Source organism: Vipera berus, assembly GCF_964194415.1.
Source record: "Vipera berus genome assembly, chromosome: 2".
Taxonomy (NCBI): Eukaryota; Metazoa; Chordata; class Lepidosauria; order Squamata; family Viperidae; genus Vipera; species Vipera berus.
The window spans coordinates 208,145,956-208,173,899 of NC_138203.1; the positions used below are offsets into that span (position 1 = coordinate 208,145,956).

The 27,944-nt window shown below is 39.7% G+C and overlaps 1 protein-coding gene across 1 annotated transcript; it reads left to right on the forward strand.

The window, feature by feature from the left end:
* Positions 1-2,079: 2,079 nt before the first annotated feature.
* Positions 2,080-27,944, forward strand: MYOZ3 (myozenin 3). The gene is made up of 7 exons (XM_081317371.1): positions 2,080-2,262; positions 14,460-14,552; positions 16,464-16,618; positions 17,300-17,368; positions 19,311-19,461; positions 21,826-22,003; positions 27,496-27,944. Exons 2-7 carry the CDS (start codon positions 14,468-14,470, stop codon positions 27,665-27,667), a joined length of 810 nt encoding a protein of 269 aa, XP_081173497.1. The 5' UTR covers positions 2,080-2,262; positions 14,460-14,467; the 3' UTR covers positions 27,668-27,944.

Consider the following 27,944-nt stretch of genomic DNA (forward strand, 5'->3'; position numbering starts at 1 on the left):
TCCATTATAGAACAAGACCTAGAAAAAACAGGAGAGATAGGATTGGCTTCGGAATGAGCTTGAGCTGTCAATCAATCAGTCTGAAATACTTTGCATATTCTGTATTTCCTTTTCACTATTTGGCAGAAATAAGAGGTGTTGGAAAAACATTCAGTCTAATCCCCAGAAAAATTTGGATATTTTTAATGTATTTTTTACTATAGAACTATCACAGGAATTTGAAAAGTGACCCTACTCCTGGTCCACCCCACTCCCAAATGGAATCTAGCTGGTTTTCATGTGTTTTTTCTTTCTTCTTTCTCTGGAATTAACCTGGATTTGAAAACAATTCCTAATAGATGTTTTAAAATAGCTTGGGAAAAATGTGATTTAAAATTTATATCACTATTGTGGTAAAATCTATACCACTGTTGTGGTATTTACATAACACATTGACTCACAATTGACAAATGGCATTTGAAAGCACTGAGTTCTACAAAACTAGTCTGTACACTCACTTTATAATGAATTGTGGAATTCCAGCAATTGAAACCAATAAGCCATGATTACATTAATCATACAGCAGAGTTTATCAACTTTAGTAATTTTGAGTTGTGTGGAATTTCAAGCTCTCTGAGGGATTCTGGGAGTTGAAGTCCATGCATCTCAACATTGCTAAGGTTGAGAAACCCTGGCCTACAGAATTTCACTCAGATAATAAATAGCTAAATGCTTTCACTGTGTAATTCTGCACCAACTTTGACAGTGCATAGTACAAATGCTTCTGATTAAGGATCGGAAGCCACATCAATCTTATGAAGAGAATGGAGAACAGATCTGCTGGGTTCAAACATGTGATGAGAATAGCAGAGAATGTAGCCCAAAGACGCGTTCTCCGTTTATCTCTAATCCTTATGCAAGCCTCTTCTTCCTTCACAACAGCTGAAGGCTTTTCTTTCCCACGTTCACTTTTGGCACAAAATAATAATCAAATGTGTTTGGTGCAATCTCATAGTTATTATCTCCAAAGAGAAGGGTGTAAAAACATATGCTGGCAATCTGTTCCAAAGCAGTGAATAAAACTGTATGCATTTTTCAAAGTGTGGGGTTTTTTTCCCAGATGGACAGTTTCCAGTTGGACTAATCAAAATAAATTTTCTTCCAAGAAGATTTTATGTGGTAACCAAAAAGAAGAAGAAGAAGAAGAAGCAGTGGGAACATATAGAAGGAATAAAAATTGAAGATGGTCTCACTTTGATCTTCCTTAAGATGTCAGGAATCATGGAAGCTAATTGCACACTCATACATACATACATACACACACACACACACACACACACACACAAACACATGGGGAGGGGGGGGTACAAAGCCTAGCCTGGAAGCATCTTTAATTTAGAAAATTCTGTACGAAATTAATTCTCAGACATTCATATCCAGGCAGGAGTCGAGGCTTGGAAAGACAAAAATAGGGCAGATCCATGCTTTCCTGAGCTGCTCCTACTTGCTCATTACTTGTTTATAAATCACCTAATCAAAGAAGAATATGTGCTTTATTATCTCTATTTCAAAGAAAATACATAAAGAAAATAGGCAATTTCAAGGAAAAAATATCTGTATTTGTTAGGAAATTGGCAAGTCAGATTTTCTGTGCCATTGTCTTCCCAGCTACATTCTGTGGCATTTATACATGCTTCTGTGGCTGCACCCTTTTATCTGAAAATGTTTGACTATATTCAATGTAAGCATTTGAGGGTAGGAATGGAATGGTGTTCATTTTGGACTTGTTAGAGAGCCGAGTAGACAAAATCTTGCCTGTAGCTTTTCATAGTGTTGAGAGAAACATGTTGATTTCTTAATACTTTCTGCACCTCCCACTTTACTGCGAAAGCTATAGAACCTCTGGGTAGGTGAAACCTAGGTGGCACTAGTTGTATAAAAGGACAGATGGTTATCCCCTCCATGCTTCACTTGGCCTCAGCACTTGCTGCTATTTGAGTTCCCAAAGGTTCTGCTCTGGGATGGACACACCCCCTTTCTCAGCCAGAAATAAATGTCTGATGTAACGTGGATTAGAAGCTTGGTATCCCAGCTGGACAAGATAAAAAAAGGCACAAGAGCAAGACTTGCAACAGCTGGAAAGCATTGACTTGGAAAATTTCTTGGGTGAGAAAAAGGATTGAGAAAACTCACACGGGGCTCTAATCCTCACCTGGGAAGCACTCGGTCTGTCAAGAGTTCACAACAGAGGCTGTACGGTGGCCTGAATCAGAGCCTGAGCAGGTAGGGAGAACTCTTGTATCTTGCTTTGCAAGGCGTTTACTTGTGGTGCGGCTGCTATGAGAAAACCGTGGAAGATTATGCCAGTCATTTGGATAACCAGTTTTATTTAGTACACGTATTATTGAGGATTAAACAACCCAACAGGTGTGTCTCTCAGAGGGAATGGAGAAAGTCTTACAGAGGTTAAGAGTAGATCTTTAACAATTTAAGGAATTTCAACAGCCAGTGCTGGGAACAAGACTGGATTTATCACAGTACATGAATGTGAAGGCCGATCCAAAGCCTACAGATGTATCACGTTTGCTTTTCCATGCCAAGGGTTGACCCTTTGTGTGCAGAATTGTCCTCTGGCAAAACTTTGATCTGAGTCTGGGAATGTCAAATTGCCTGGCTCTAAGAATGTAAGACTCAGCATTAGAAAAGGGCTGCTAGGAGATAACCTGGAACATAGATTCAGGAGCAGGTAAGATTGAGAAATTGTGCCTGCTGGCACACCCTGATAGAAAGCCCATTGATAAACACCTATAATGTCCAAAAGAGCAGATGAGTATATATTAGGATTCCCTAAGTTCATCTAAAACTGATGGTTTCTCACCCAGTTTACTAAAGAAAGTAGAAACAAAACTCAGCTCAGTTTTGTCTGCAGTTCTGTCTATTTTCCCAGAAGAGTTCCTCCCAGGTAGTATACATATGGTTGAAGTTCTTAACCTTCTTTTCTGACTCCAGCACTAAATTACTTCAGTTGCTATTGGAAGAATATTGCATGCCGCCCCGCCCCGCCCCCCACACACACACCAGAGCAGCAGAAGGGGAAGTATCTGCTCTTGAACCAAGCTGATCGTCATTTGAAACCATGAAGTACATTCTTCGTTTCGCTCAGAAATATTTGCTTAGGCAACTAAAGACTAATACATTTTCTAGTTTCTTAACTTTCCTGCAGGTACACCCGTACAGGTTTTTGTGGCAATGAGACACATGTAGACTGACCAAAACCTTGCCCAGTTATGCACTATTTTATTTCCATAAAAATATACCAGACATTTAGCTCTTAATTAATGATAAAAAAAACCTGGCTTCATTAATCCAAGCAAGAAATGTGTGGCTTTAATCAGAACATGCCAGTGACACTATACCCTCAAAATTAGGGATCTTGCGAGAAAAAAATATTCTCCCAAGCAACCAATAGATCTATTTTTTATTTGTTTAAAATGGGATCGTAGATTTAGATAGATATGTGGCAAATTCAAGAACTTTTGTTCCTTACTTTCTACTGGAAAATGGTTCAAATATTCATATAAAAGTTAAATATTTATTCATATATAAAATTTAGAAACCACCCATCTGATAATAATATGGGATAAACAAAGAAGAAGAATGGAATAAGTGGAGAAAAAGAATTTGTGTGTGTGTGTGGATTCAAGAGATAATAAATAAACAGTTCTGCACAACGAAGAATGCTAATCCTTCCTAAATTTTGACACACAGGTTAATGAGCATAGGTGGCATAAATTCAGGCTCAAAAACCTACACATAGAAATACTGTAAGCGCAAGAGATTTTTGTCTGTCATTCTATAAGACCAAGAATAGGCACCCATGAGTGATATTTTAGATTAGGCTGATGGCATGTTTGAAAGTGATAGTAGCTGAAGTCAGTAGATAGATAAAAAGCCCTTCATTCCTTGAAAAATCAGCTTTTCTCAAGTTCAGCTACAGGAATTGTTGATGATCTTAAACTCCTGATTTTGGAGTTTTTGTGACTTTAGGATTAAACCTGCCTGCTTCTTCTAACCCTGTGAGTTCATCCTTTCTGAAATTGTTGCCTACTTCCTTCACAGTCTAAGGTCAGGAGTGTATCTCCAGTATTCTCAGGTCACCAGCTAAATATAGTGCTGGAAGATTTAAGGAAGGCTTTTGTGGGCAGAAAAAGACATGGAGTCCCATATGAAGCCTTTTGCTGAGAGGTGTAACTCTTTCTGACAGAACTGCCCCATTTGAAAAGCTTAACCTTCAGCTTATGATTTGACAAGTATCTTTGTTTACAGCTGAAGGCTCTCACCACACGTTCTGTTCTTATCTAAGGAAGAACCTATGCATGTGAAGCAGTGATTACTGAATGTTCATTACAGTTCTGGAAGGAAGAGGTTATTCTATAGCAACTTACTATCGATCAGTGGATAACAATAAGTCCACATCACTCTTTTTCCCTCTGGCTAATACTAATAGCTCAGTTGACTTCAAAACATTCCATTCTCACAAAGACGATTTTGGATTTGCCAAATTACAGATGAAATATCCATGATTCAGAACTTTTGTTTTAAATTCAGAAGAATTTAAATGTCGGTCTTCTCTGACCTTAGGAGAAAATCTGGCCAGTTCAGCCACAAGTTTCAAAGGCTCTGACCATTCCATGGGTGGGATTAAGCTGGTATTTGTGTGGCTTGTGACAGGATGGTTTTTCTTCACATTTTCTTCGGTGAGCTTTGAAGAATGGATTTTCATTGGCTTTAGAACCTGGAGTTTTCCTATACGTTTGCTTGTACCTGATGTTTCATGCTATTAGGGGTTTTTTTTTCTTTAATAAAGAGCTGCCAGCCTTAATTGTCCTGAAGACTTTGGGCAGAATGGAAAAAGAGAGAGAGAGAAAAGAATACAATTTGGCTCAGGAATTCTACATATTCTCTGTGTGCAAAACCTGCTTTTATTAAGTTGTTCTAACTGGCAATTAAGATGTAACTGAAATAAGTGAAGAAATGTTAATTAACGTCTTTGCCTTATGTTACTATCTTGGCTGAGCATCAGAAGGGGGTGTTAGTTAATGAATTATACTCTATATTGAAAATCCAGAGTAGGAAGCAGATTTTTCTGATAAGATTTAATCAGTAAATATAATGAAATATTTTGCATATTATTTCACCACAATGCTTCATCTGTAATTCAGATAATGATACCGGAGCCTTGCCATTACTTGCAGTTAAGGAACCCTCCATATACATATTGAACTTGAAGAAAGAAAGAAAGCTGAAGGCTTCTGAAATAAGTCAATTTATTTTAAAGAAAATATCCCGCCCTTCTCCTGAGTCTTCGGAGAAGGGCGGGATATAAATGTAATAAAAATAAAATAAAATAAAAATAAATAATAAATATTTAGAATGGTAAAACTGATTAAAACAGAGGCCCCCAACCTTTTGGGCACCAGGGCCCAGTTCCGTGGAGAAAGGTTTTTCCACGGACCAGAGGGGGCGTGGTTTTGTGTGCTGCCTGCATCACACATAAGTGAATGGGGCTTCACTTATTTGCACGCCCCAGGTGCTGGCATGCCACGGACTGGTGCCGGTCCACAGACTAGGGGTTGGGGGACCCTGAATTAAAATATACAATTATTCCTTTTTAAATTGATATTTTATGGGATTACAGCCAGTTTGGGGCAGTGGGAAAGGCACCAAACTAGAAGACTGTAAGTTTGAATCCCACTTAGGCATGATTTGGGACTAGTTACTCAGTCCTAGGAAGAAGGTGAAGGCGAATCACTTCCAAAAGCCTGCCAAGAAAACTACATGGATTTGTCGAGGTAATCATCAGCAGTCAAGACTGACTCAATGGCACCAAAACAAGTAAAAGCCCAACCATACTGGATACAGACCTATGTCTTTTCAGTGTCTCTCAACATTTCATTCCTGATTCCTCTGTTACTAAATCCACTGTAAGAGTATTCTGAAGCTGGACAATCATTAGCATATCTAACAACTTATTTCAACCTGGCTTCTCTGATACTTCCCTTGCAACACATCACCAGTAAAGATGGCTGCCCTTTTTCAGGTTCTTTCAGATGACTATCCTTGCCACCTGCTAATTCTTCTGATTGCTTTTCAGACTGAAGTTCTGATACTTTATGAATGCTTCAGGAAATAGATACGTCATGGGCATGGACATACTGTTCACCATAAACTATGGCATTATCCCACAAAAGGAAAGAAACTCACGGAGTTGCAAATAAGGAGTCCTATGTTCATCCCTGGAAACTCTGAAGCACCACTGTGTGCCTTTGAATCTGCATAGATCTAATGCCTTTGTAGGGACGAGGTGGCTCAGTGGGTTAGGACGCTGAGCTTGTCGATCAGAAGGTCGGCAGTTTGGTGGGTCGAATCCCGAGTGCTGTGTAACAGAGTGAGCGCCTGTTACTCGTCCCAGCTTCTGCCAACCTAGCAGTTCGAAAGCACGTAAAAATGCTAGTAGAAAAATAGGGACCACTCCGGTGGGAAGGTAACAGCGTTCCATGCGCCTTTGGCATCTAGTCATGCTGGCCACATGACCACGGAGACGTCCTCGGACAAGCGCTGGCTCTTCGGCTTTGAAACGGAGATGAGCACTGGCCCCTAGAGTTGGAAACGACTAGCACACATGTGCGGGGGAACCTTTACCTTTACTTTTTTAATGCCTTTGTGTGTATAGAGCTCATGGAGAAACAACAGGCAATTGGCATTTGCCTTTTCTGTAGAATAGTTGTGCAATGAGAACTATTATCTAAACACCCAAGACAGGACAAGACAGGACAGGACAGGACAGGATTACTTTATTGTGTATTATATCATATATGTAATTTAAAAAGAGATTAAATCGCTGGCATCTTTTTTTCCTTGTATTTTCCTTGTATTTCCTCAGAGCTGGAGGTGACATTTGCAAAAACCGATGATTTTTCATGGATTCTTTAAGTCTTGTGGATTTTGAGAACCTGAAGAGGGTTCTTGACGCCTCAGTCTTGCCACTTGTGGGTTGAAAACTGTCCCTCCTGGCAGCCAAGGTGAAGTGAGGGCCCCACCACGTTAGACCATTTCTGCCTAGTGTCAAACCTTCCCTTCTTGGAGAAGATTTCATAGAAGGTTATGGGGTTTCAGCTACTAAAGAGCTTGGAAACAGCTGGTTCCCTTGATTTAAGGTTCAGAAATCATGGGATGAAAATAATAGTTGCTCTAGTAGATGACATCTATTGTATTAAAAAAATATTGAAATCTGTATTGTTCCAGAAGACCCTGGGTGGTTTAATGTTGTCTTCCTTGGCTCATTCTTAATTGTGTGGTTTTTCTTTTATGTTATGTGTGATAAATTTATTGAAGAGGATTATAATTGTTTTTAAAATTCTTACCGTGGATAATTTAAGGTTGTAATGCTGATGTTATTTTAGACTTACTTTGGATGTTTGTTTTAGTGTTGTTATGTTTGTTATACCATGAATCTTTTAATCCTGCTATAAGCCATAATGACAGAATTGGTGGCATATCAGCTTAAAATCAATCAACAATCAATCAATCAATCAATCAACCCAGGCCTGCTGCAGGCCTCAGTAATCTCTCCCACACAGTTGAACCTTTACATGAGGCAACTGAGAGAGGTCATTCATCAGTTTGCAGCTGACATTTGCCCAGCAACCATATGGTGGTTCTATGGATACTCTGCTATTTTTGGTGTACTCTGTTTGTAACAGCAGGTCTTCAATTTGCAAGTCCTCTTGGATTTGCAATTCCACTTCGATCAGAAGGTGGAAACAGTGACCAAAACTGTGGTCAGTTTTGTTGGTGCACAGATACAGCTTTTGGGGGAGTGGAAGTTACTCTAAAGCAGTTACAAGTCCTCATCACTTATATCTAGGGCTACCATTTGAAGATCACCCAGTTACTGAAATGGATGCAAAATGCAGACTCTCAGGGGTTAAAGATGCTGAGCTTGTCAGCATCTGGAAAGCTGACATCCTGGGTTTGAGACTGGAATGCTGCATGTACAATAGGGTGAGCTGCTATTACTTGTCCCAGTTCCTGCCCACTTAGCAGTTCGAAAGCATGCAAATGTGAGTAGATTAATAGGTACCGCTTCAGTGGAAAAGTAACAGTGTTTCATGCATCTTTGGAGTATAGCCATAAGACTGTGGGAAATGTCTTTGGACAATGCTGGCTCCCTCGGCCAAGAAACAGAGATAAGCACCACGCCCTAGAGTTGGACATGGCTGCATAGAGAAACCTTTACCTTTATCTGCAACACTCTATATGCCAATGGGTACACACAAGTTCACCAATATTGGATCCATTTTGCTAGTTCTGCAGTGGCTTTGAGTAGAGTCCAAATATAACTCAATGTATCAGTCTAAAACTATAAAGGCCATCTCCTCCAATTTGACTGATCTAGCTGTTCTACTTAAGAGGCTGCTGTGCTACCCTCACTTTGGGAGGTGGAGGTAAAGACCTAAAAGCAATGTTGTTCTTTAGCTTATGATTGTAAGCTGCCCAGAGTTATCCTGTGGTAAGATGGCAAATAATAATAATAAATGAATGAAAGAAAGAAAGAAAGAAAGAAAGAAAGAAAGAAAGAAAGAAAGAAAGAAAGAAAGAAAGAAAGAAAGAAAGCTGTAAGAATCTGTGAAATAAGCTTCCCCCAAAACTGTCTCCCCAAATCATTTTTTCTGACAAGCTATTTCAGACTAATATCTATTCTTTTATGATCAGCTGTAGGCTGTATTAAATTTTGCTTTGTCTTAGAATCATGATGCTTTTGGTGCTTATTGATCTTTTTTTGTAATCTATTTTATTGATTTTTTTAAAAAAAACATAAATCACTTAATAATTGGTGAACAGTGTGTTGTCTGGGTTACCTTTGTAAAACCATCACTAACAATTGATTTCTATAATCCATAATCCACATAATAGTTTTAGTTGATTTCCTCTTTTCCCAAAATATCCTCTTTTGCAGACATTGAGGTAATACAATTCTTATTGTTTTGATATATAACAATTAAATATATATATATATATATATTCCCAATAGTCCTAAAAATAATAATTACATCAATATAATATTTCTTTTCTATCCAATCATTCTGGTTGCTTTATCATAGATCCTGTTACAGTCCTTATTTTAATTTGTTTTCTCAAAAATTAATTACATTTAAGAATTTAACTCTATTTTTCCATATGAACCATCTCAAAATTTTACATTTCTTAAGGAATAGATAAAACAGTAGGAAAAAAAAAGAAAAGCAAGAGTAAATAAGCATAAAAATAACATACTACTTAAAATATATATCGCTCCTAAGCTAATATGTATTTATTTCCTAAATTTCTTATTCTTTTTAACCATAATTAAAAATATGTTTAATCTTTAAACATTCCATTTAATACATCTAGTCATCTAGTCCTTTAACTCTTATTCAAAACATTTTTATCCATTATAATTTTCTTACATTCAATCACATTTAAATATCTAAAACATTTCCTTTATCTACGTCATTTTAACTTTTTTATATTACTCATATCAAAAAAAGAACAAAAAAGGGGGGGAAAAGCATACTATATTATATTTTGAGAATTAATTCCTCTTAGAGTGACATTGTTGTTGTTGTTAGTTGCGAAGTCGTGTCCGACCCATCGCGACCCTATGGACAATGTTCCTCCAGGCCTTCCTGTCCTCTACCATCTTCTGGAGTCCATTTAAGCTCACGCCTACTGCTTCAGTGACTCCATCCAGCCACCTCATTCTCTGTCGTCCCCTTCTTCTCTTGCCCTCAATCTTTCCCAGCATGAGGCTCTTCTCCAGTGAGTCCTTCCTTCTCATTAGATGGCCAAAGTATTTTAGTTTTAGCTTCAGGATCTGGCCTTCTAAAGAGCAGTCAGGGTTGATCTCCTCTAGGACTGACCGGTTTGATCGCCTTGCAGTCCTAGAGGACATATATATCCCAAAACTTTTCTATTTCTTTAACCATATTCAAACAAATGTTTCTTTTTTAAGTATTCTCTCAGGTAAGTCCCATCATCTATTTTCTTAGTTTCCACTTTAGTCTTTTTCTTTTGCCCAGTGTCTTTCTTGATCAATATATTTTGCTGAATCAAAAAGTTTTTCCATATGTTCTTAAACGTTGTTGTAGATTGTTGTTGTTGTTGTTAGTTGCGAAGTCATGTCTGACCCATCACGACCCCATGGACAATGTTCCTCCAGGCCTTTCTGTCCTCTACCATCTTCTGGAGTCAATTTAGGCTCACGCCTACTGCTTCAGTGACTCCATCCATCCACCTCATTCTCTGTCGTCCCCTTCTTCTATTGCCCTCAATCTTTCCCAGCATTAGGCTCTTCTCCAGTGAGTCCTTCCTTCTCATTAGATGGCCAAAGTATTTGAGTTTTAGCTTCAGGATCTGGCCTTTGAAAGAGCAGTCAGGGTTGATCTCCTCTAGGACTGACCGGTTTGATCACCTTGCAGTCCAAGGGACTCACAGGAGTCTTCTCCAGCACCATAGTTCAAAGGCCTCAATTCTTTGGTGCTCAGCCTTTCTTATGGTCCAACTTTCACAGCCATACATTGCAACTGGGAAGACCACAGCCTTGACTATATGCACTTTTGTTGGCACGGTGATGTCTCTGCTTTTCAGTGTGCTGTCTAGATTTGCCATGGCTTTCCTCCCCAGAAGCAAGCGTCTTTTAATTTCTTGGCTGCAGTCCCTGTCTGCAGTGATCTTGGAGCCCAGGAAAATAAAATCTGTCACTACCTCCATTTCTTCCCCATCTATTTGCCAGGAATTGAGAGGGCCAGATACCATGATCTTGGTTTTCTTAATGTTTAGCTTCAAGTTGCTGTAGATATAAAAAGTAAATCAGGAGAAGTGTCTTTGTACGGGACCTCTGCCTTTCCATGTTTGTTGAAAAAAAATTTCTTTTTCTTTCTCTCCGCTTCTCTTATCATTTCCTTTCTCTCCAATCTCTACAGTCCATTTTATCCAATCTGCTTTCTTGTTCTCAGATTTATTTTGTATCTTAAGGGATAAGTTGTTTTTTCCAATTCTTGTGAATTTTTTTCCACTAGGATTAAATCATGTTTCCTTGTTTTGTTAAGTTCCATCTTTAAGTCTCTATTCTCAATTCTGTATCCATTTATCTGTTTTATCTGCTCCTTTTCTGTTGTTTTTTTCTGAGAATTTTTTTTGTTGTAACTTGGAAATAGATTGATTTATATTTTCAAAGTTGGATTTCTTTGTGGTTTAAAGTCATTGTTGTTTGAATTAGTTGTAGCATACTATATATCTCCTCCTGTGAAGTATTTATGTTTTCTTGATATGTTCTTTCTACATGTCTCTGATCCATGATAGCCAAGAATTTGAGTTTTTCTCTTCCTTTCTTTTCTCTGCACATAGCTTTAGAGTCCCAATTAGATAGATATTTGTAATCCAAATTGTTCAAAAAAGATTTTTTCCCAAAATTTATAGTTCTCTCTTTGTCTACAGCCCAGATTATTGTCTTTTTTTGTCACAGCTGTTCTTTGTTGTTAAAGCTTTGAAGGTTGCAGACACAGATTAGCTTTTCCCAGATTTTGCCAAGTCTTATATTAAAGTCATAGCTATCATAGTCTTCATCTGCCACTAGGTGTCAGCAACTATTTGTTTTTTTTTTCAATTTCCATACTGAACAATTATCTTTAAAATGAGAGTCTTAACCATTCAAACAATTTTAGATTTATCCACATTTGAGTTTAAGTTTCAAGTTTTATATTTATTTCACTTCCATATATTTTGATCCTCCATAAAAAGATTATTTTGCTGCTTCCATTACTATAAGGGTGGGGTGGAAATCCCCCTCCTTCCCTTTCAGAGGTATTTTGCTTCTTGGGGATCTTTTCTGGGAAATTAAATGTAAAATAGAAAAGAGAAGATCGAATTCCTTACCCAGTTTCAAGCATGCTGTTCACAGTTGTGCTGGTTAGTGCTTTTGGACTTCAGTTGCTAGTAGCTTGGGCTGGTCGATGCAATACGGCCAGCCTTTCTCCTGTTGGGTTAGAAGGCTTTCCCCAAGTCAAATGGAATGGCTGCAGCTGTTCCAGAATCGCTGGAGCACCCTTCTTTCTTTGTTGCCTCTCCGGGACAACTTAGACCCATTTAGGGTCCCCTGGCAGGGTGAAATTAACTGTGGGCATGTGAAGAATCTGCACGCTTGTGACTGGTTGCTACCGCACAAAACCAGAAGTCCCTCAGTGCTTATTGATCTTATTTGATTTGCAAACTGCCTAGAGAAGGGTGTTGTGATTCTGTGCCAGTCTGTGATCCCGGCAGCTGAGTCTGGGGAATCAGAGGAGGAGGAGGTGGGGCCTGGGGAGCCATCAGAGTCAGAGGAAGACTCTGATGAGTTACAAGACTTACATAGTGAGGAAGAACCTGGACCCTCCACTCGTGGTCAAGCTGAAAGCCAGCTGTGCTGGGAGGATGAGTCAGACTCGGAGGCAGCACAGCTGGAAGATCTTAGAGATGCATGTAACAGGTCACATAAGTAAATCAGAGGGAGGCAATGGGTCAACTCCAGGGGAGAAGGAGAAAGCAGTGAGAAGCCACACCTTGGAGCTGTGTAACAAAAAGGGAATGTGTGGGCGGGGCTGGTTGCTGGAGGCAATCGTTTGCAAAGAACTTCTGTGTCAAGAGATGATGGTCTGTTTATTTTACCAGTGAGTTATTTCCTGTGGACAAGGTCTGTAACTCAAATAAAAAAGGGTTTATTTTTCCAGTCTACTGTTACAAGAGGGATTGCCTTGTGAAGTAACAAAGGCATACGTTGGCTGGGACAGAACAGTGGGTTCTTATGGTAATATCAAAATCATGGGGAAAATTAAAAAAGAATGCCTCTATTTTGTCTCCCTGTTGGCATAACAGCTACGGTAATTCCACAGCCCTGGCAACAGGCTGCTGCCATAGGAGTATCCCAGAGGCTGGAAGACAAGGAAAGCCATTTCATTTTAAGACCTTCCTTGGAATGCAAGGCAGTATTATGCTGCTACTTCTCTCTTAACAGTCTCAGCTTGAGATAGAGTGTCTTTATTGGTGAATATGGTGCTATGGACACAAGAACAATCCGAGATCTATCACAATTGTAACAATCCAGTTGTTTGTATTATATCATGAGCATCTTGCTCCCTTGCCTCTCCATTTGAAATTTGAAAATGTCAATTGCCAAAATCCATCACTTTTTTTTATTATTATTGCTCAGCTTTCCAAAGGTTCTCTACCTGGATTCCAACTCTGTTTTTCATTTGACAATGATATTCTCATTTATAAACTTTAAAAAATGTGGTTTGCATGGCATTATAGTAAAATGTGCCTATGACTGGCTGGCTAATTGCAGTAAAAGAATCCACTCTAATGGTTCTGTATCAGGCTGGGTAGTGGTAGACAGAGATTTGTCTTTTGCCCAGTATTATTCAGCATTTGGATTTATTAGCTGAATAATGGAGTTGATGGACTACTTATCAAATGTGCGGATGACACAGAGTTGAGAGGTATGATGATAGAATGAGATTGCTATCTGTTTGGGGCAGGTTGAAGAACAGGTTGAGAAGTAGATGTCTTTCAATATTTATTTATTTATTTATTTATTTTTGGGACTTATATGCCGCCCTATCTCCCAAAGGACTCAGGGCGGCTTACAACAATAAAAAACAACAATACAAAAATTAAAAAACGAATTAAATAACAGCCCCAAAATAAATTAACTACAGTTAAAAATTAAAACATATTTAAAAACCCATCATCAATCCAGGTCAGCCTGATTCAAAGAGAAAAGTTTTGAGGTCGCGGCGAAAGGACTGGAGGTCCGGGGCCATCCGAAGCTCAAGGGGAAGCTGGTTCCAAAGGGCTGGTGCTCCCACAGAGAAGGCCCTCCCCCTGGGGGTCGCCAGCCGACATTGTCTGGCCGACGGCACCCTGAGGAGGCCCTCTCTGTGTGAGCGCACTGGGCGATGGGAAGTCGTCCCTGGTAGCAGACGGTCCTGCAAGTATCCTGGGCCTAAGCCATGTAGGGCTTTAAAGGTAAGTACCAGCACCTTAAGGAGAAATGTAAAGTATTATCTTGAAGGAGAAAAGAAATGTAGCTTATTTTCCAAGATGGTTTAGAAACATGACATTGGCAGTGATCACTGAGAGCAGCTAGCAGGATTAATTAAATTCTGAGCTGTATTAGGTCAAACAGTGTACCAAAGACATGCAAAATCCTTATTTCCATATAGGTACTATTTGTGTCTTTTCCCAGTAGAATTAGTTTACTGGCAAGCTTTATTTACTTATCAGATTTCTATACCTATTTGTATTTCTACTTTTGCTGGCAAGCTTTAGCACTGGGAACAAATGCAGGCAACAGAAAAGTAGCTGGGTGTGCAAAGACTGACTAAATCTTGCTTTTCTTGCAGCTGAAAATATGTTTCCCCTTCCACGCTTGAACCTCAAAAGGGAGCAGTATGAACCAATTCAAGCCATTGTGAGAGAGATTCACGGAGAAGAGGGTAAAGTGACTTTGACTGCCATAATTTTCTAGATCAAACATGTCAAACACAAGGCCCGTGGGCCAGATCCGGCCTGTAAAGTGGTTTCATGTGGCCCACGAAGCCATCCTGGAAACAGTGAGGGAACGGCCCCCACTGCCTTGCCCCTGGCCCAGAGACCCTCCTTCTGCCAGAGACGCTCAGATCTGTCCCACTCCTGCCCAGGCCCCCATAGGTACCCTTGATGCGAACAATGTAGAGCTGGCCACGCCCACCCAGTAGGCCATACACACTTTAGCCACACCCACCCAGTAGGCCACGCCCACCCAGGCCACACCCACCCGTCCCCCTGAGGGCAACCGCAATGCTAATACGGCCCTCAATGAAATTGAGTTTGACATCCCTGTTCTAGATTATTCCTAGATAACAGGCTTCCCTGGCGTTTTAGATCACTGCAGGCCCTTAGAAAGCCAAAGATGTGAAGGACACAGACGAAAGTGTGAAGGTTTCAGATCCTAACATAGAATGGAAGAAGCAGGCCTTTTGAGAAAAAACCTGCTTATGAGTATACTCTACTCAGAAGAATGTGTTGTGAAATTCAGGCAATTGCAAGTAATGCCCATCTTCAATAGATCCAAGGATGGCCTAATTGCAGATTTTCAGAGATGCCCTTGTAAAAGGCAGTTCGTAAGAGAGATTTGTACTCACCAGTGACAAACATTTAGGGAGAGTCTTCCTTTGCTTGTCATGGTTCTGCCTTAGCCAACATATATTTGGTTGAGATAAATTTGTCCACACCAGAGTGTGCCTGCAAAGCCATTTCTGCCCATATGTCCTTCTCTGTCAACAAGTGGAGTATCAGCCAGATATACAGGAAAATGTATATCCGATACCAGTCAGCCTTCACAGGTAGTCCTTAACTCATGACCGCAATTGAGCCCAACATTTCTGTTGCTAAATGAAACGTTTGTTAAATGAGTTTTGCCCCATTTTATGACCTTTCTTGCCACAATTGTTAAGTGAATCACTGCCGTGTTTAAATAACGAACACGGTTGTTAAGTGAATCTGACTTCCCCACTGACTTTGCTGGTCAGAAGGTCGCAAAAGGGCATCATATGACACACACACCCAGGACACTGCAACCGTCATAAATGTGAATCAGTTACAAAGCATCCAAATTTTAATCATCTGACCATGGGGATGCTGCAATTGTGTGAAAAGGGTCATAATTCACTTTTTTTCAGTGCCATTTGAACACGCACTAAATGAATTGTTTTAAGTCGAAGACTACCTATACAGTGTATTGTGCAAAGCCTATTGCTAGGATCCTTCTAGAGAACAAACCTCCAGTGAACAGTGTGCAGAGAATTATGCTGAATGTCTCTTGTTGCAAAAACTTCCATCCCTAGTTATAGTAGGGCTAATTCCTATACACACTGTAACCTAGTAAGCATTCTTGATTACAGTCATTTTGATTAAATGTGCAGAGAATGGCAAAGGGTGAAACAAATGCATCCATATTAGAAAAGAAGAAATAGGGGTGTCATGATAGCAGTATTCCAGTGTTTGAAGAGCTGCCACAAAGAAGAGGGGGTCAAACTATTCTCCAAAGCATCAGTTGGAAACTGATCAAAGAGAGAATCAATCTGGAATTAAGGAGGAACTTCCTAACAGTGAGGACAATTAACCGGTGGAACAGCCTGCCTTCAGAAATTGTGGGTGCTCCATCACTGGAGGCTTTTAAGAAGAGACTGGATAGTCACTTACTGTGATGGTATAGGTTCTCTCGCTTGAGCAGGGGGCTGGACTAGAAGACCTTTAAGGTTCTATTCTATTCTATTCTATTCTATTCTATTCTATTCTATTCTATTCTATTCTATTCTATTCTATTCTATTCTATTCTAAATATATATATATCTTTGTGTCTTCAGCTCCAGAGTTAGACTTGGGAAAGAAGGTTAGCACTCCTCAAGATCTGATGATGGAGGAATTGTCCCTGTCCATAAACAGGGGATCGAGACTGTATCAGCAAAGGCAGAAGAGAGTGCAGCGTTTTGTGCTGGAGAATCCTACAGGCCACAGAGTTGTAAGTCATATTAGAATACTAGGAAAAAAATCTTATCGAGATGTCAGTCGGGAACAAAACAGGAAGTGGCAAAGCAGGTGTCAAAGCTGATCAAATCAACATTTATTTCCACTTCTGATGGTGTAATTTAATCATAATTGTTAAGTTTCTAAGCACAAAAGCCTGCATCTTCCCCATCTTGAAGCAGCTGGGGTACACTTGTAGGTGGCACACCAATGCAAACCATAGTCATTGCTTGGCTTGAAGCATATGTCTCGGGGTTAGGTTTAATTACTTGATAGATTACTAGGTTAGAGTAAATCAAATTAGCTAGGAGTAGAAACTCCTTGAGAATCTCTTCTGACATAAAGAACTGTAATTAACCTTAAATTACTAGCTACTGATTAATTATCTATCCATCTACTGTATCCATCTGCATACAGATAATATGCATGGAAGAAATTATTCCATCTCAAATATAGTTTACTAAACTAATGACAGCTTAATGTTATGAGAATGCCCATAGACCTCTGCAGAGCTTAGATGTCTGCATTATACATTCTACTAGTTTGCAAGTTTCAATATATTTAATTGACAAGCTTTTATTCAGATTATTAGCAAACCCATGTATGCTTTCTGGTTTCATGTCTTCTCTCTGGTTCTTCCTGTTCAAATATGATATTCTTTGCTCTCTCTTTCTAGGCCTCAAGCACGACAAGTGGAGGTTCACACCCAGAATACAATGGAGTGGAACCAACCAAAGGATGGAAGGTATGCTTAGTTACTTGATCAGAATCTGGGATCGTGTCATATGGGTGGCCTGGAGTTTAGTGGCTTAGAGTTTCGCTCTGCGTTAGTGCTCTTTTTGCATGGGTGCCATTTTTTGTTAAAACTAATGAGTTTGAATCTTCTTTCCAAGTTAATATTTCAGTATTAATGGAAATAAGGTAATCATGTGTAAGTGTATCCATTAGAACAAGGTTGACTCAGCCTTCCATCCTTCTGAGGTAGGTAAAATGAGGACCCAGATTGTTGGGTGCAATAAGCTGACTTTGTAATAATGCTGCTTGGGGGGGGCGAAAGCCCTAATAAGCAGGCATATACATAGAATGAAGGCTGTTGCTAAGCACATTGGTTTGTGTTTAAATTGTAAGCCACCCTGAGTCTTCGGAGAAGGGCGGGATATAAATGGGATTTTTAAAAAAAAGAACATACCTGAAGCAAAATCCAATTTCACACCAGAGTATACTTGCCTACACAGCCTAACACTTCCAGCCTTTCCCCAGATTTGTTCTGATGCATTAGCAAAAGGAACTAATTGACTATTTTCCTATCATCCCTTTTCCGAATTTCCTTTCTTTTAGTCTTCATAAAAATAAATGTAAAGTGCTAAATTTAGTACTACCAAGGTGAAAATTCTGCTGAACTCAACAACTAATTGAAATTAGTTTGTAGCTTTCTTCTAACAGAGTCAAACCTCCTAGGCCAGGGGTGTCAAACTGCCTGCCCACCGGCCAGTTGCATCATACAGAGTCCACGCCCACCCCAGCTCCAGCAATGCAAAAAAAGTCACGATGTGTTGCGAGATGTCACGTGACGCGGCGAGTTTCACACCCTTGTCCTAGGCTATACTGTACATAATGATCATTTCCTTTTCCCATGGAATTCTGGCAACTGTGATGACAGGGCTTTCTAAGGCTAAGCTGATCACTGGGGGTGGGGTGAGGATGGTGGCTGCAAAAAAACAAGGTGCCACATGATTCCTCTTGCTATTGTTAGGTTTAGTAAGGAGTTTTGGCAATTTCCCTTTTTAATAAACTGATATATTTCAGGGCTTTTGTGGCAGTTGTCACAAAATAGCAGGACCCTTTGATTTCACCGACTGTAGTCAGAAATGGCTTGAAGAGACATCAAAAAGGGCTTCAGGTTGTCCACTTCTGTAAGGTGGAATGATTACCAGACTATAGTGCCCCAGAAGACTCTTTGAAAGAAGCTACCGTATTATGGTATTACCTGACCTACTTCATAGATGAATCTCCTCTATTGCAAATGCTATCAATAGACAGTCCTCTATTTTTAGGCATCCCCCGTTGATAGTAATTCATGTTAGTTCGAAAATTTGTAAGCACTTGGACAGCATTCTCAACAGGCATTCAAGTCATATGCTCATGTATGGTGTGATACACTAAATGTTTAAGTTACAGTAATTACAGTATGTCTGTATTTGCATCTGTCTATATACTTGAGCATATGCACATTTTATGCAAATTGGTGTCTTTTTTTATCATACTTTTTGCTGTTTTGGAAATGTGCAAATGATCACTTCAGAAACCATGATAGCAAAAGGTTGCAATATAAATATATCTTTAGCCTTTAACAATATTGTTTCCCTAGCAGGACGTATGTGAAATTAGTCTTGTTGTTGTTGTTGTTATTTGCAAATCAAGGCAAATCTGGACAATGGGAAGAGAATAATAAACTGAATATTAACTGCAGATATTTTGGGATAAATGTTTGTGTATAATGGCAATGGATGAAATTATCTTTCCGCATAGGGGGGAATGGTCTAAAAGCAGTTACTTATCACATTGCCTGAAAAAATATTTTCTCTTGCCTACACTTTTCCACTGCTTCTAGACAATCTAGTTCTAACTGGGTATTTTGACTAATAGAAAATATTTGCCGCTTATGCTTACTCTCCTTTGTCTGCTAGTCTGCTCACTCCACAGAGGGCAAAGAGAACTATCAGAATGACACACATCACATGGCGGCTTCCGGAAAGAGAGCGCCTCCCCAAGTACCACAAAAAACAGGCAAAGCCTTGAGGATGAGCAAAGCCCTGAACCCCAGTGCAATTGCTCCAGGTAAGAAGCTCTTTGCTACTCCAAGCCATCCCTAGCATCAAGGAAAAGAAAGCTTGCTGGACTTGGCTCATAGACTTCTCAGACTGTGGGAATACCCACACATTGCATTTGCTGACTTAGCATACTTAGACGTTGATTGTTTCTGTATGAAACCAAGTTGGAAAATGCTACACTATTCCATCATAAACTTAAAAATAAAAGGATAAATTGTGAGTAGCAGTAGTGGAGGAGGGGGGCATAAGTGTCCAAATAATCGTGATAGGGCTCACATGAAGTGTATTTTTATATAATATTTTATTAGTTTTCTAATTTTACAATTAAACATTTAAAAAGCAATGTGGTGGCTGGGTAGTCAATAATTCAATAACATACATAAATCTTTAGCACAAATCTCAAGTTACAACGTCAAATATTTCATCTCTTTTCCCCTTAATATCTACTATCTCATATTGAGCTACTATAGTTCTTATTGTTATCAACTAAGTAAAACCATCTTTGTTATCAATAGTTTTTAGCTTATACATATCTTAATTGTGTTTGCATTCAATCCTTATATACAATCAATGTCCTGTTATTGCTTTTTTCTCAGGCTTTAATTTCCCCTCAATATTCAAGTTAACATTTGGTATATTATAATTTCCAAGCTTTAGGTGACCAGTTTCCCTTATCTCAACTTCTACATTTTTCCTTTTTATAACAAAATCTAAAATTCTAAATACACATCTTGTCTATTTGCATATAATCTTATTCTAGTTTCTAAAGGTTATCTATTTTTCACCATATTAAACCAAAAGTCTATTAATTTTATTATTCGTCTTACCTATTCAATTATAATGTTACTTTAGTTTCTAAAAATTATCTCTTTTCCACCATATTCAACCCACTAATCAATAGTATAAAATCTCCTCTACTAGATCAAAACCCTAGTTTCTTTCAGCCTTACTCTGGCTTTTTTCCTTTGCCAACTAACCTTCCATGTCAATACTTTTGAATCCTCAAACAGTTCTCCCTCTATTATTATATATATTATCTGAAATAAGAAAGACCATTTAATTACAGTTTTTTTGGAAGGACTAGCCCAATTATATTCATTTAATCTCCTCCCTATTACTCCAATTTCCCACATGAAGTATATTATCTTTACCTTATTGTTCATACTGATCATAGTACCATCATGGGGAGGTCTGTATTATTTACATTATGAGCTACTGTTTATTAGCAGCAAAGAGTGACTTACTTAAATGTGATCAGCCAGGAAAGGCAACTGATGGAACACCATCCTTTTCTTAACAGTAGATAATTTAATGGGGAGTATAAACAGTTGCCTGTGCTGAAAAACATCAAGACAAATTGGATAGTTGTTCATTTCCTTAACACTTTCATTTGATGCAGTTCTTCTTGTTGTTGAATAAGTAGGAAGCAGGTTGATTTTGATGGAGAGAGAGATCCAATAATATCCTTTTTATTTATTTTATATATACTGTACATATACATATATATACATGCACACATAAACATATATCAATATTAAAACAGGAACATCTCAGGAGAAAGAAGTAAGAAAACATGTTTCTCTTTCTCCCAATAAGGGCTACTGTAAACACCCTTAAAGTCCCCTTCATTTTTCCTTATCATTTGTTCTTAAACGTCTCCATGATTATTGTCCTATCATAGAATTTCTTTGCATGATGAAGGGATACTACATTTCCAGCATTTTATCTCAACAATACTGAAGTACATCCCTCATCATCCTCATAGTCCTGTCCTGATTCATCTCCAGTATAATCTGGGAACATTTTTAAAATCAAAATGGAGCAGAGGATTGTCCATCCATAGTTGACACATCATGATTGCATTCAGTTAAAGTAATCCAAACACTACATCCCTTGGAGTACATATGGAAAACATAGATTAGGAAATTGAAAAGCAACTTTTTTAAATAAAATCAAGCCTTATCTTTAATTGTAAAGAAGCCAAGATTTATTCTCCTTCTGATACATTTACCCACTGGAGACAATGAATGAAGGGCAGAAGTGCAACAGGAATGACAGCCATTGACTACCTTTTGGTAGCAGTTGAGGGTGGACTCATAAATACATACTGTAGTGCCAAAGTACTCAAGAAACTGCAAACTGTAACAATTGACATTGATAACAAGGCTGAAGGAGCATGAAACTGAAGAGGCACTCTAGAAGCAGGACATGTTGCTGATGAAGATTTCCTACAACTTGGAACCAACAAAACCTATTTTTCTCTATCACATGCACTAGCTTCTTCCAGAAATAACCAATCTGAAACCTATCATTGAGGTTTTGGTGTCACATTACTTAAAACAGTTGTTTTATTGGACAATCCTTATTGCAGGCTATTCTGGACCACTTAAAGAAGTTCCACCAGAGAAATTTAACCGAACCGCAATCCCCAAAGGTTATCAGTCTCCCTGGAGGGAATTCTTCTGCAATGCTGATTACCGGGTAGATGTAAAAAACCGTTTGCCTGAGCCAAGAAAAGTGAATAATTTGGACCTTAGGAATTTCAATAGGTAAGAAGGTTTGTTCTGTTTCTTTTGCATTTTTTGTGTGTGCATAAACTTTATCGATGATAATCATTTTGTTTTCCCCTTTCCTATAAGATGTGATGTGCATATTTTCAAATATTAGTTCTTTAAAGAATGGTAGAAAATATATAGGGATGCGGTGGCTCAGTGGGTTAGGACGCTGAGCTTGTTGATCAGAAGGTCAGCAGTTTGGTGGGTCGAATCCTGAGTGCTGCATAGCAGAGTGAGCGCCTGTTACTCGTCCCAGCTTCTGCCAACCTAGCAGTTTGAAAGCACGTAAAACTGCAAGTAGATAAATAGGGACCACTATGGTGGGAAGGTAACAGCGTTCCGTGCGCCTTTGGCGTCTAGTCATGCCGGCCACATAACCACAGAGATGTCCTCGGACAAGCGCTGGCTCTTCGGCTTTGAAACGGAGATGAGCACCAGCCCCTAGTGTCGGAAACGACTAGCATGCATGTGCGGGGGAACCTTTACCTTTACCTTTTTTAGAAAATATATATCCTTCCAGAAGCTGCTCACTTGCATGCTTCATTATGGACTACACTGGTTAAGGCTGCTATGGGTATATAGTTCATCAACATCTTAACTTTGTAGTTGCTGGATTTTACAAGAGCAGATTCTTTGTTTTTCCGAGAGTCTGCTCAGCACAGAAGCCAGAGCATTTAACACTCTGACTCATCAAGAGTACTTTAAAGCCAGTGAGCCTTGCAGGAAGAGGAGTTTCTAGGAACATTAATGACCTGGACTGATAGTCCAGTTTGGTACCATGGAAGATCACACTGAACACCAAAGGTGAAATTTTGAAATATGGAATAAACCCAGGAATATACACGAAACTATTGTGCTATCCTACACTAATCCTTTCTAAAGTTAATGCAAAATTACCCAGATGTATTGTAAATAACACATATTTTGGAAACTCCATCTGGGCTATTATGCTATGATTTCTAAGAGGCTATCATCCTGGCTCCTAAATCTGAATCAGAGAAGAACACCCCAAAATGTATGGAACCATAATTTTAAAACAATGGTGATTACTTGATGGCATAGTCTTCTTTATCTGTAACTATTCTGACTCTGACTGTTGTTTAATGATGTATCCCCTTGCTGAGACCCCTGTGCCTGGCCTGTATAAGCGGATATTATCACTGTTAACAGCCTTTGCCAGATAGCAGAACTCATGAAATTACCTTTTAATCATCTAGAAGGACCTTTATTTGCATGCAGAGATGATTACAGCAGACAAGGTGTGGTAGATGATGAAATGGACGGTATTTCAAGGTCAAAAGACAGTAATGGTCATACCATGAGACTGCATGTAGAGACCACCGCATGTGAGATGGTGGCAGGAAGTGATAGAACATTCAGGGTTAAGAAGAAGGAGGAAGTACGTCACAAATGGGAGGGGTTGGCTGAACAAATTAACATAAATGTTGTAGTTTCCAAAACAACCACATGGTGGCAGCACAATATGCACTGCATAATACTTTATGGCTGATGTAACAGCACAGTAACACAGGGATATAGTTAAATTAAATTTCTCCAGGGACCACATGAGAAATGGGATTCCAAAGGAGAATATTTGTAGCTCAGGGCTGAAATAATAATAATAATAATAATAATAATAATAATAATAATAATAATAATAATAATAATAATAATAATAATAATAATAATAATTTTATTTATATACCGCCCTTCTCCCGAAGGACTCAGGGCAGTGAACAGGGCAAATGTATAAAATATAAAAATACAAAAGTTAAAAGGAATTAAACATAATGCCCAAGGTAAAAACAATAAATAAAAATATTAAGAACAATAAAAAACCCAACCCATCCCCCATCAGGCCAAGCCAGCTTGTTCAAATAAATGCATTTTCAGATCGCGTCGGAAGGAGCAGAGGTCGGGCGCCATCCGGAGCTCAACCGGCAACCGATTCCATAATTCCGGGGTGCCCACAGAGAAAGATCTCCCCCTGGGGGCCACCAAACAACATTCTCTGATCGGTGGCACCCTGAGGAGGCCCTCTCTGTGGGAACGCACAGGGCGGAGGGAAGTTGATGCCAGCAGCAGGTGCTCCCTAAGGTACTCCGGACCCATGCCATGTAGGGCCTTGAACACCATTACCAGTACCTTGAATCTCACTCGGAAGACAACTGGGAGCCAATGCAGCTCACAGAGCAGAGGTGTAACATGGGAGTATCAGGAAACTCCCAACACGACTCTCGCGGCTGCATTCTGTACCAGTTGGAGCCTCCGAGTGGTCCTCAAGGGCAGCCCCATCTAGAGAGCGTTGCAGTAGTCTAAACGAGAGGTCACGAGCGCATGAGTGACCGTACACAGGGCATCCCGGTCTAGATAGCGCCGCAACTGGCACACCAGGCGAACCTGGGCGAAGGCCCCCCTAGTCACGGCCACCATGTGATCTTCCAAAGTAAGCCGTGAATCTAGGAGGACTCCCAAGTTGCGAGCCCTATCTACGGGGGGTAATAACTCACCCCCCATAGAAAGAGATGGAATATTCTGAATATGCCGGTATGCCGGTATGCACGGCCACTCAGTCTTGTCGGGGTCCTTGGTGCTCTCTGAGCTTGCTTGTTTTCTTGCAGACATTTCATTACCCTAACTAGGTAACATCGTAAGTGCTAGTAAGGAGTGCTGTTTGCTGACAGTTTATATTCTGGTGTCTTGTCTGTCTAGGTGGGTGGGGGCGGTCTTAGGAATTCTTTGGTTGGGCTGTTTACTAATGGCTCTTTGGCAGTTTCTTGACTGGGGTATTGCTTGCTTGATTGTTAGTCTGAAGTTGACCTTGGAGTTAATCTATGCTGATCTGAGTGCTGATTACTGGTGGAGAGATACTGGAGTCTTTTCCTGCTTTTGGGCTGGTTGATTGTCTCTTTCACATAGTCTATAGATGTTGTTAATGTCTATGTGTCTATTGATGGCTGATTTGTCAGAGTGCCAGGCTTCTAGAAATTCCCTGGCATTTTTGGATTTGGCCTGGTCTAGGATTGTCACACTTTCCCAGTTGAAACTATGGTTAAATCTGTCTATATGTTGTGAAATTAAAGAATTTTCATTATGCCTTTTGACTGCCACTTGGTGTTCGTGGATGCATTCTGCCGATCTTCTGCTTGTTTGTCCTACATAGTGGTTGTTGCAGTCCTTACATTTTATGCTGTAGATACCTCCTGCCCAAACACACTGCAGCAACCCAGAATAGCAGAAAAAGGAAATGGAGCATCTATACAACACATTCCAACAAAATCGATACCCACACAACTTCATCAAAAAGTCCCTGACCACTCAACCCAATACAGCACAACCACCCTAAAAAGGATTACACTCCCATACACCAAGAATATCCCAGAAACTGTGAATAGACTACTACAACCACATGGAATCAGTGACCCCATGAAAAAAAAACAGGAGTCATCTACGATATACTGCGTAAGAACTGCAACAACCACTATGTAAGACAAACAGGCAGAAGACTGGCACAACGCAACCATAACACCAAGTCAAAAGGCATGATGAAAATTCTTTAATTTCACAACATATAGACAGATTTAACCATAGTTTCAACTAGGAAAATGCAACAATCCTAGACCAGGCCAAATCCAAAAATGCCAGGGAATTTCTAGAAGCCTGGCACTCTGACAAATCAGCCATCAATAGACATATAGACATTAACAACATCTTTAGACTATGAAAAAGAGACAATCAACCAGGCTGTTGTGTAGTGGGTTCTGGAGAGCAGGAAGGATGCCAAAACGAAGTGACTGTACTGGGGAATAGGGGCTACCTGCACTCCTTATATACCTGGCCAGTACCTGGCCAGGTACATAACCAACCAATCGGATTGAACCTCTGTTTCCCGCCAAAACTGCTTCCCGCCAAAACAGTTACAGTTCAACGCCTCCTGGTGGTGACTCTTATGCAAGTGCTTTAGTTGTTTCTAAAAGCCTAATACATAACACAGGCCCAAAGAGAAAAAGACTCCATCACTTCTCCACCAGGAATCAGCACTCAGATCAGCATAGATTAGCTCCAAGGTCAACTTCAGACCAACAATCAAGCAAGCAATGCCCCAATCAAGGAGCCATTAGTAAACAGCCCAATGAACAGCCCAGCCATTAGTAAACCACCCCCACCCACAGACAGGCAAGACTCCAGAATATAAACTGACAGCAAACAGCACTCCTTAGTAGCACTGAAGATATTACCTAGTTAGGGTAATGAAATGTCTGCAAGAAAACAAGCAAGCTCAGAAAGCACCAAGGACCCCTTGGAAATACAACTGTTGTGGAGAGCCACTGCTGCTGTCGCTCTACCTGTCCTGAGGACCTCCTGCCTTCTCCTACTAAGGCTGCTTTCCCCAACACTGCAGGTCGGACAGGGACAGCCAAAGGGTCAGATATAACCCAAGGGCCATAAAATGCCCAGGTCTGCTCTACTATATTCTCTCTTAGCATTCAGATACACCCACCCACCTGTACAACATGTAAAAACAAAAACAATTCACAGATTTCAAAGAGAGGAAAAATAAGCTCCGAGTCTCCAAAGAGTGAGAAGATGCCAAAAGCAGCAGGCTTCTAATACTAGGCATTGGTAATATAAAACAGAAAGGGCTTAAATGGCTTCAGCCTTTATATTTCTTAGACATTTTACAGCAACTGTTTCATTTGTTGGAAACAAATCTTCTGTCCAATTTCACCAATTTGAGAAGTTGGCAACCTACATAATCCATGATTTTCTGTGCAGTTTAGGATAACCAATTTCTGAGCTCTCAGATTCCCCCGAGTAGCAAAAATGACATCAGGAAGCAAAAGATGCCTGAAATAGTATTTACGCAACTCAGAATTGAAAATACTCCCTTGTTCATCCGTATAATATACACTGTGTTATTTCACTACAGAATTAAATAACTGTTTTGCTGGATGAGGTCAAAATAAGATTTTGACAATAGACTCATTATTCTGGGATGACTGTTGGTCAAGAACAATGCGTCATTTGTTTTGTGATCATTGTACAAGCATACATGCATAAACCCACACACCACACACCAGTGTACTTTGCAGAAAACACAATGGCTGTAATACAGTATATACACAAATGGTTCAAAAGCAATGTGTTTGCATTTCACACCAAAGCAGTTCATTTGCTTATCTGCGAAACTGATAAGAAGCTCTCAGAACAAATCTGGCATTTGAAATTAGGAAACTCAAATGGAACATACCTGTGATCAGTTTTGTAGCCCTAATACAAACACAGTGCAATGAAACTTGCTTGGCCAGAACATTTTAACTATTGACTAGCAAACCATGAGGAACTTGTAAATTGTGGCTTAATTCACTAATGGCTAGCTGCATTTGACACGTGCAGATTGTGTCATATCAGCAGCAAATATTTTCCCCACTTATGTTTGAATGCTTTGTTTGCCAACAGTCTTGAACTTCTCATCCTCCTTATAGGACTCCTACACCATTTGGTGGGCCGTTACTGAATGATGCGTTCCCTGGGTTTGATGTAGTTGTGCCTCCTATAGATGCCATGAATGATGTGATGCTACTTTCAAACAGACCCAGCTTCAACAGAACACCTCAAGGATGGATACAGGTTATGCCTGAATCAGAGGATCTGTAGAGACTGCCTCGTAGTTGTATCTCTTATCCCAAGATCAATACCTGCTTGACGCCCAGTTATTAACAAATAATTGCCAGAAGAGAAATTTTTAACATAAAACAGACAAATCTCACACCATGAAAGTAAAAGTAGCAGCTTTGGCTTATTGTTTATTGTTAAATGCTCCTGCCTGGTGCCATTTTGACTACAAGCTGTAACAAATCATGTACTTCACAGTAGGATGATTGCTTAAAACAGGGGTCTTCTAATTTGGCCCTTTTATGACTCGTGGACTTCA

Excerpts from the sequence above, each read along its gene's own strand:
- MYOZ3 (XM_081317371.1), top strand. The coding sequence starts at position 14,468 with ATGTTTCCCCTTCCACGCTTGAACCTCAAAAGGGAGCAGTATGAACCA. Across the intron at positions 17,369-19,310 it reads AACCAACCAAAGGATGGAAG|TCTGCTCACTCCACAGAGGG; the intron begins GTATGCTTAGTT and ends TTTGTCTGCTAG. Across the intron at positions 22,004-27,495 it reads GACCTTAGGAATTTCAATAG|GACTCCTACACCATTTGGTG; the intron begins GTAAGAAGGTTT and ends TCCTCCTTATAG.